This window comes from Manacus candei, unplaced genomic scaffold, assembly GCF_025592945.1.
Source record: "Manacus candei isolate 608988 ecotype Guabito, Panama unplaced genomic scaffold, ASM2559294v1 h1tg000371l, whole genome shotgun sequence".
In the NCBI taxonomy this organism is placed as follows: domain Eukaryota; kingdom Metazoa; phylum Chordata; class Aves; order Passeriformes; family Pipridae; genus Manacus; species Manacus candei.
The window spans coordinates 2501-10000 of NW_026138419.1; the positions used below are offsets into that span (position 1 = coordinate 2501).

At 73.6% G+C, this 7500-nt stretch overlaps 2 protein-coding genes across 12 annotated transcripts in view; both read right to left on the minus strand.

Moving 5' to 3' along the window:
* Positions 1–3485: 3485 nt before the first annotated feature.
* Positions 3486–6668, minus strand: LOC127465354 (adhesive plaque matrix protein-like). 11 transcript variants are annotated; one of them, XM_051775820.1, is made up of 4 exons: positions 4916–5030; positions 4760–4785; positions 4292–4317; positions 3486–4239 (listed from the first exon to the last, which is right to left on the minus strand). In XM_051775820.1, the coding sequence occupies exons 1-4, from the start codon at positions 5028–5030 to the stop codon at positions 3486–3488; spliced, it is 921 nt and encodes a 306-aa protein (XP_051631780.1). The 11 variants fall into 11 exon arrangements, with proteins under 11 accessions (XP_051631780.1, XP_051631775.1, XP_051631782.1 ...); XM_051775815.1 differs by lacking the exons at positions 4292–4317; positions 4760–4785 and adding an exon at positions 4370–4421 and having other exon boundaries at positions 3486–4291; positions 4812–5030; XM_051775822.1 differs by having other exon boundaries at positions 3486–4031; positions 4760–5030.
* Positions 6146–7500, minus strand: part of LOC127465352 (collagen alpha-1(III) chain-like) — a 2588-nt gene continuing 1233 nt past the window's right edge. Inside the window, exon 2 of the mRNA XM_051775811.1 lies at positions 6146–7500. This exon is cut by the window's right edge and continues 604 nt beyond it. Coding sequence (XP_051631771.1) covers positions 6146–7500 — 1355 coding nt within the window.

Consider the following 7500-nt stretch of genomic DNA (forward strand, 5'->3'; position numbering starts at 1 on the left):
GGTAGACCTGTTCCCGCCGTCGAGCGGACTTGGAGCCGCGGCGCCGCCGCCCGGCCCGGCCCGGTGGCGGGTAGACCTGTTCCCGCCGTCGAGCGGACTTGGAGCCGGGGCGCCGCCGGCCTGGTCCGGTGGCAGGTAGACCTGTTCCCGTCGGCGAGCGGACTTTAAGCCGGGGCGCCGCCGTCCTGCCCGGTGGTGGGTAGACCTGTTCCCGTCGACGAGCGGACTTGGAGCCGGAGCGCCGCCGCCCGGCTCGGCCCGGAAGCGGGTAGACCTGTTCGCGTCGGCGAGCGGACTTGGAGCCGGAGCACCGCCGCCCGGCTCGGCCCGGTAGCGGGTAGACCTGTTCCCGCCGTCGAGCGGACTTGGAGCCGGGGCGCCGCCGTCCGGCCCGGTGGTGGGTAGACCTGTTCCCGTCGGCGAGCGGATTTGGAACCGGGGCGCCGCCGTCCGGCCCGGCCCGGTGGCGGGTAGACCTGTTCCCGCCGTCGAGCGGACTTGGAGCCGCGGCGCCGCCGCCCGGCCCGGCCCGGTGGCGGGTAGACCTGTTCGCGTCGGCGAGCGGACTTGGAGCCGGAGCGCCGCCGCCCGGCTCGGCCCGGAAGCGGGTAGACCTGTTCGCGTCGGCGAGCGGACTTGGAGCCGGAGCGCCGCCGCCCGGCTCGGCCCGGAAGCGGGTAGACCTGTTCGCGTCGGCGAGCGGACTTGGAGCCGGAGCGCCGCCGCCCGGCTCGGCCCGGAAGCGGGTAGACCTGTTCCCGTCGGCGAGCGGACTTGGAACCGTGGCGCCGCCGCCCGGCCCGGCCCGGTGGCGGGTAGACCTGTTCCCGTCGGCGAGCGGACTTGGAGCCGCGGCGCCGCCGCCCGGCCCGGCCCGGTGGCGGGTAGACCTGTTCCCGCCGTCGAGCGGACTTGGAGCCGGGGCGCCGCCGGCCTGGTCCGGTGGCAGGTAGACCTGTTCCCGTCGGCGAGCGGACTTTAAGCCGGGGCGCCGCCGCCCGGCTCGGCCCGGTGGCGGGTAGACCTGTTCCCGCCGGCGAGCGGACTTGGAGCCGGAGCGCCGCCACCCGGCCCGGTGGTGGGTAGACCTGTTCGCGTCGGCGAGCGGACTTGGAGCCGGGGCGCCGCCGCCCGGCTCGGCCCGGAAGCGGGTAGACCTGTTCCCGTCGGCGAGCGGACTTGGAACCGTGGCGCCGCCGCCAGGCCCGCCCCGGTGGCGGGTAGACCTGTTCCCGCCGTCGAGCGGACTTGGAGCCGCGGCGCCGCCGCCCGGCCCGGCCCGGTGGCGGGTAGACCTGTTCCCGCCGTCGAGCGGACTTGGAGCCGGGGCGCCGCCGGCCTGGTCCGGTGGCAGGTAGACCTGTTCCCGTCGGCGAGCGGACTTTAAGCCGGGGCGCCGCCGCCCGGCTCGGCCCGGTGGCGGGTAGACCTGTTCCCGCCGGCGAGCGGACTTGGAGCCGGAGCGCCGCCACCCGGCCCGGTGGTGGGTAGACCTGTTCCCGTCGGCGAGCGCACTTGGAGCCGGAGCGCCGCCGCCCGGCTCGGCCCGGAAGCGGGTAGACCTGTTCCCGCCGTCGAGCGGACTTGGAGCCGGGGCGCCGCCGGCCTGGTCCGGTGGCAGGTAGACCTGTTCCCGTCGGCGAGCGGACTTTAAGCCGGGGCGCCGCCGTCCTGCCCGGTGGTGGGTAGACCTGTTCCCGTCGGCGAGCGGACTTGGAACCGGGGCGCCGCCGTCCGGCCCGGCCCGGTGGCGGGTAGACCTGTTCCCGCCGTCGAGCGGACTTGGAGCCGCGGCGCCGCCGCCCGGCCCGGCCCGGTGGCGGGTAGACCTGTTCGCGTCGGCGAGCGGACTTGGAGCCGGAGCGCCGCCGCCCGGCTCGGCCCGGAAGCGGGTAGACCTGTTCGCGTCGGCGAGCGGACTTGGAGCCGGAGCGCCGCCGCCCGGCTCGGCCCGGAAGCGGGTAGACCTGTTCGCGTCGGCGAGCGGACTTGGAGCCGGGGCGCCGCCGCCCGGCTCGGCCCGGAAGCGGGTAGACCTGTTCCCGTCGGCGAGCGGACTTGGAGCCGGGGCGCCGCCGCCCGGCCCGGCCCGGTGGCGGGTAGACCTGTTCCCGCCGTCGAGCGGACTTGGAGCCGGGGCGCCGCCGGCCTGGTCCGGTGGCAGGTAGACCTGTTCCCGTCGGCGAGCGGACTTTAAGCCGGGGCGCCGCCGCCCGGCTCGGCCCGGTGGCGGGTAGACCTGTTCCCGCCGGCGAGCGGACTTGGAGCCGGAGCGCCGCCACCCGGCCCGGTGGTGGGTAGACCTGTTCCCGTCGGCGAGCGCACTTGGAGCCGGAGCGCCGCCGCCCGGCTCGGCCCGGAAGCGGGTAGACCTGTTCGCGTCGGCGAGCGGACTTGGAGCCGGGGCGCCGCCGCCCGGCTCGGCCCGGAAGCGGGTAGACCTGTTCCCGTCGGCGAGCGGACTTGGAGCCGGAGCGCCGCCGCCCGGCTCGGCCCGGAAGCGGGTAGACCTGTTCGCGTCGGCGAGCGGACTTGGAGCCGCGGCGCCGCCGCCCGGCCCGGCCCGGTGGCGGGTAGACCTGTTCCCGCCGACGAGCGGACTTGGAGCCGGAGCGCCGCCGCCCGGCTCGGCCCGGTGGCGGGTAGACCTGTTCCCGCCGGCGAGCGGACTTGGAGCCGGGGCGCCGCCGTCCGGCCCGGTGGTGGGTAGACCTGTTCCCGTCGGCGAGCGGACTTGGAACCGGGGCGCCGCCGCCCGGCTCGGCCCGGTGGCGGGTAGACCTGTTCCCGCCGGCGAGCGGACTTGGAGCCGGAGCGCCGCCGCCCGGCCCGGCCCGGCGGCGGGTAGACCTGTTTGCGGCCGGTGCTCGGAGCGTGGCACCGAATTCGCGGATCGAGCGGACGGCGTGCAGCCGCTAAATCCGTCGATTGGCGCGCCGGCGTGCCCTTCCGACCCCGCCCTGACCTCCCGGATTTCCCACAGTTCTTTGCGAGTCCTTCCAGCGGGCATGCTCCGTCGAGTACTCTCTCGGGGGTCTTGTTGCGGAGACTCCATCTCCCGTGGCCCTTTGCGGCAGACTTGCTCTCCGGCGTAAAGGCTTTCCCCTGCCCCGAGGGTGAAAGAAGAGACGTTCTCTGCGGGGCGGGGAAGCGGGGGGAGTAACTGGGACTCTCTTTAGGCGGCGCGGCTGCGGCCGACCGGGCTCGGCCGCCTCGGCGCCGCCGGGAAGAGCCGGTGTCCGAGCCTAGCGGCTAGAGCCGGTCTCGGGGCTTAGCGCTGCGGTTTCTGGCCGGCGCTCCGAGCGTAGCAGCCTTTCCCCTGCCCCGAGGGTGAAAGAAGAGACGCTCTCTGCGGGGCGGGGAAGCGGGGGGAGTAACTGGGATTCTCTTTAGGCGGCGCGGCTGCGGCCGACCGGGCTCGGCCGCCTCGGCGCCGCCGGGAAGAGCCGGTGTCCGAGCCTAGCGGCTAGAGCCGGTCTCGGGGCTTAGCGCTGCGGTTTCTGCCCGGCGCTCCGAGCGTAGCAGCCTTTCCCCTGCCCCGAGGGTGAAAGAAGAGACGTTCTCTGCGGGGCGGGGAAACGGGGGGAGTAACTGGGCCTCTGCCTGGGTGGCAGGGCTGCCGCCGCCTCGGCTCGGCCGCAGAGGTGCGCAGCGGGTAGAGTCGCCGTCCGTGCCCAGCGGGTAGAGCCCTCGTCCGAAGCCGGCGGGTAGAGCCGGTGTCCCGGGGCAGCGGGTAGACCTGTTTTCCGGGCTCGTCGGCTCGACGCGCTCTCCGAGTCGGGCGGCTCGAGCGGGTTCCAAGCGCTTAGCCGAGGCCCTCGGCGGACGCCGAGGCGCCACCGTTTCTGCCCGGGGCTCCGAGTGGGAAAGAAAGGGCGTTGTCTGCGGCGTGGGTAAAAAGGGGGAGTAGCTGGGACTCTCTTAAGGTGGCAGGGCGGCGGCCGACTGGGCTCGGCGGCGGGGGTGCCGGCGGGTAGAGTTGCGTTCCGAGCCCGACGGGTAGACGTGGTGTCCGACTCCGGCGGGTAGACCTTTTGTCCGAGCCCGGCGGGTAGACCTGTTGTCCGTGCCCGGCGGGTAGACCTGGTGTCCGAGTCGGGCTGGTAGACCTGGTGTCCGAGCTGGGCGGGTAGACCTTTTGTCCGAGCCCGGCGGGTAGACCTGGTGTCCGAGCCCGGCGGGTAGACCTGGTGTCCGAGCCCGGCGGGTAGACCTTTTGTCCGAGCCCGGCGGGTAGACCTGTTGTCCGAGCTGGGCGGGTAGACCTTTTGTCCGAGCTCGGCGGGTAGACCTGTTGTCCGAGCCGGGCGGGTAGACCTGGTGTCCGAGTCGGGCGGGTAGACCTTTTGTCCGAGCCCGGCGGGTAGACCTGTTGTCCGTGCCCGGCGGGTAGAGCTGGTGTCCGAGTCGGGCGGGTAGACCTGGTGTCCGAGCCCGGCGGGTAGACCTGGTGTCCATGCTGGGCGGGTAGACCTGGTGTCCGAGCCCGGCGGGTAGACCTGGTGTCCGAACCGGGCGGGTAGACCTTTTGTCCGAGCCCGGCGGGTAGACCTGGTGTCCGAACCGGGCGGGTAGACCTTTTGTCCGAGCCCGGCGGGTAGACCTGGTGTCCGAGCCCGGCGGGAAGACCTGTTGTCCGAGCTCGGCGGGTAGACCTGGTGTCCGAGCCGGGCGGGTAGACCTGGTGTCCGAGCCCGGCGGGTAGACCTTTTGTCCGAGCCCGGCGGGTAGACCTGTTGTCCGAGCTGGGCGGGTAGACCTTTTGTCCGAGCTCGGCGGGTAGACCTGTTGTCCGAGCCGGGCGGGTAGACCTGGTGTCCGAGCCCGGCGGGTAGACCTGTTGTCCATGCTGGGCGGGTAGACCTGGTGTCCGAGTCGGGCGGGTAGACCTTTTGTCCGAGCCCGGCGGGTAGACCTTTTGTCCGAGCCCGGCGGGTAGACCTGTTGTCCGTGCCCGGCGGGTAGACCTGGTGTCCGAGTCGGGCGGGTAGACCTGGTGTCCGAGCCCGGCGGGTAGACCTGGTGTCCATGCTGGGCGGGTAGACCTGGTGTCCGAGCCCGGCGGGTAGACCTGGTGTCCGAACCGGGCGGGTAGACCTTTTGTCCGAGCCCGGCGGGTAGACCTGGTGTCCGAACCGGGCGGGTAGACCTTTTGTCCGAGCCCGGCGGGTAGACCTGGTGTCCGAGCCCGGTGGGAAGACCTGTTGTCCGAGCTCGGCGGGTAGACCTGGTGTCCGAGCCGGGCGGGTAGACCTGGTGCCCGAGCCCGGCGGGTAGACCTGTTGTCCATGCGTGGCGGGTAGACCTGGTGTCCGAGTCGGGCGGGTAGACCCTGTGCGCGAGCCGGGTGGGTAGACCTGTTGCCTAAACCCGGCGGGTAGACGTGTTGTCCGTGCCGTGCGGGTAGACCTGGTGTCCGACTCGGGCGGGTAGGCCTGGTGTCCGAACCCGGCGGGTAGACCGGTGTTCCGTGCCGTGCGGGTAGACCTGTTGTCCGAACCCGGTGGGTAGACCTGCTGTCCGAGCCCGGCGGGTAGACCGGTGTTCCGTGCTCGGCGGGTAGACCTGGTGTCCGAGTCGGGCGGGTAGACCTGGTGTCCGAGCCCGGCGGGTAGACCTTTTGTCGGGACCCGGCGGGTAGACCTTTTGTCCGAGCCCGGCGGGTAGACCTGGTGTCCGAGCCCGGCGGGTAGACCTGTTGTCCGTGCTCGGCGGGTAGACCTGTTGTCCCGGTTTTTGGGGTCGACCCGTTTCCCCAGTCGAGCGGGGCCGAGCGGCCTCGTGCCCCGCCGGATGCTGGCGAGCATCAGGTCTACCCGGTTCCGGGGCTGGCGAGCATCAGGTCTACCCGGTTCCGGGACCGGCCGATCCGGCCGCCGCGGCCGCAGACGCCGGCCTGCGCCCCGCCGGCGTCCCGGCTCCGGGCCACCAGGTCTACCCGGCTCCGGCGGGACTTAGGCGCCTGGCGGCATTTTCGGGGTAGACGTGTTGTCGCGGCCGGCCCCGGAAGTCGGCCAAGGGGTCGCTGTCGGGCGCCGCCTCCAGTTAGGTCGAGCTGAGAGGCGGCCTGCTCTCGCGCGCCTCCCCGCTGAGGAGCCTCGAGCCGCTTTGGCGACCCGGCCGGGCCAGGACGCGTCTGTCCGTACTATGGGCAGGGGTTGTCTAGCAGCGCGGGTTCCGAGGGCCCCTTTTCTTCCGCGTCTGCTGCCGAGCGCGGCCTTCGGCGCGTGCCACGGGCCGGCCAACCCCACGAGCGGCAGGAAGGCCGGCGAGAAAGCCGCGGGGCACTCGGCCGGCTTCCTGGGGCGGGTCCGATGACGGGAAAGGAAGACGAGAGCCGAGCGCGAAAGCGCAGCCAAGGGAGTTGCGGGACTGGGACGGCCGAGGGGGGCCCGCGGGGGCCCAGCAGCGTCCAGCCCGAGCCGGTGGCGGCTGCCGGCTCCCCGAGGGCCCCGGGCGAAGGCGGTGGTGTGCGAGGGCGGCGAGGCGGCGTCGTCTCGTCCTTCCCATGCGCCGGCCCTAAGCCGGCGCCCGTCGTGCGGTGGCGGCGGGCATTGTTGCGGGCAGTTGGCGGCCGGGGCTGGAAGGGTGGAGCCCGCGTGGGCTTCTTTTGCCCGGCCGCCTCCCGAGAGCCCCGAAGATGGTCCGGGCCTGGGTGGCGGCGCCCTGTCCTCGGCTGACGGCGGCAGCGGTGCCGGCGGCGTGCCGGGGACTGGCGGTGGGCGTGCGGCCTTGCCTGGGCCCGGTCGGTTGCCGGAGGGGCTCGGTGACGGGACTGCCCGTTGTCGGGCGAGGCGGCGCTTCCCTGGGCGCGCCTCGCCTCTTTTGTTCGTCCCCCCTTCCTCGGCCCTAAGCCGGGGACCCGCCCAGCGGGCCGAAGGCGGCGGCGCCAGCCGGCCAGGGTGTGGCCGGCGGCCGCGCCGGCAGAGCGAGAACCCGACAGAGTTGCCCGGAGCCCCGGAGAGAGACGCACGATGGCCGTTGGCGGGCGAGGCGGCGGCGCCTCGCCCCTTCCTCCTCTCCGGCCGGCACCAGAGCCACGGCGGCCGGGCGGCCCGTGCGGTCGGGCCTGCCCCGCCGACCTGGCTGCCGGAGGGCTGGGTTCCGCGGAGGTCTGCCGCCCGGGGGCCGGGTTGCGGGCGAAGTGGGGGCGCCCTCCCGGCCCTTTATTTTTTTTTTTTTTTTCTTCTGGCGGCCTTAAGCCGCAGCACGCTGAGCGCGCCGGGGAAGAAGAGAGAGAAAGAGAGAGCGCGAAGGCGGCCCGGCAGTGGCCGGCGGCCGCCGAGGCGCGAGCCCGTGGGCAGGGAGAGGGGAGCGAGGGGCGCGGGCCCCGCCCCGAACCCCGGGCGGCCGTGGCTAGCACGGCGAGTGAGAGGCGCGCGTGCTTTTTTCGGGGACCTTTTGGTTTTTCTCCCCGTCGCCGTCCCCCGGCCTTTCCGGGGGAAGCCGACGGCCGCGAGGCGGGCGAAAGCCGGTGGCCCCGCGGTGCGGTCGGTGGCG

What these genes read in the sequence shown, in the direction of transcription:
- LOC127465354 (XM_051775813.1), bottom strand. Translation starts at nt 5,030, where the DNA reads ATGGACACCAGGTCTACCCGCCGGGCTCGGACACCAGGTCTACCCGCC. An exon ending in CCGCCGGGCTCGGACACCAG is followed by an intron (nt 4,214 to 4,603) that starts GTCTACCCGCCG and finishes CTCGGACAAAAG; the next exon opens with GTCTACCCGCCGGGCTCGGA.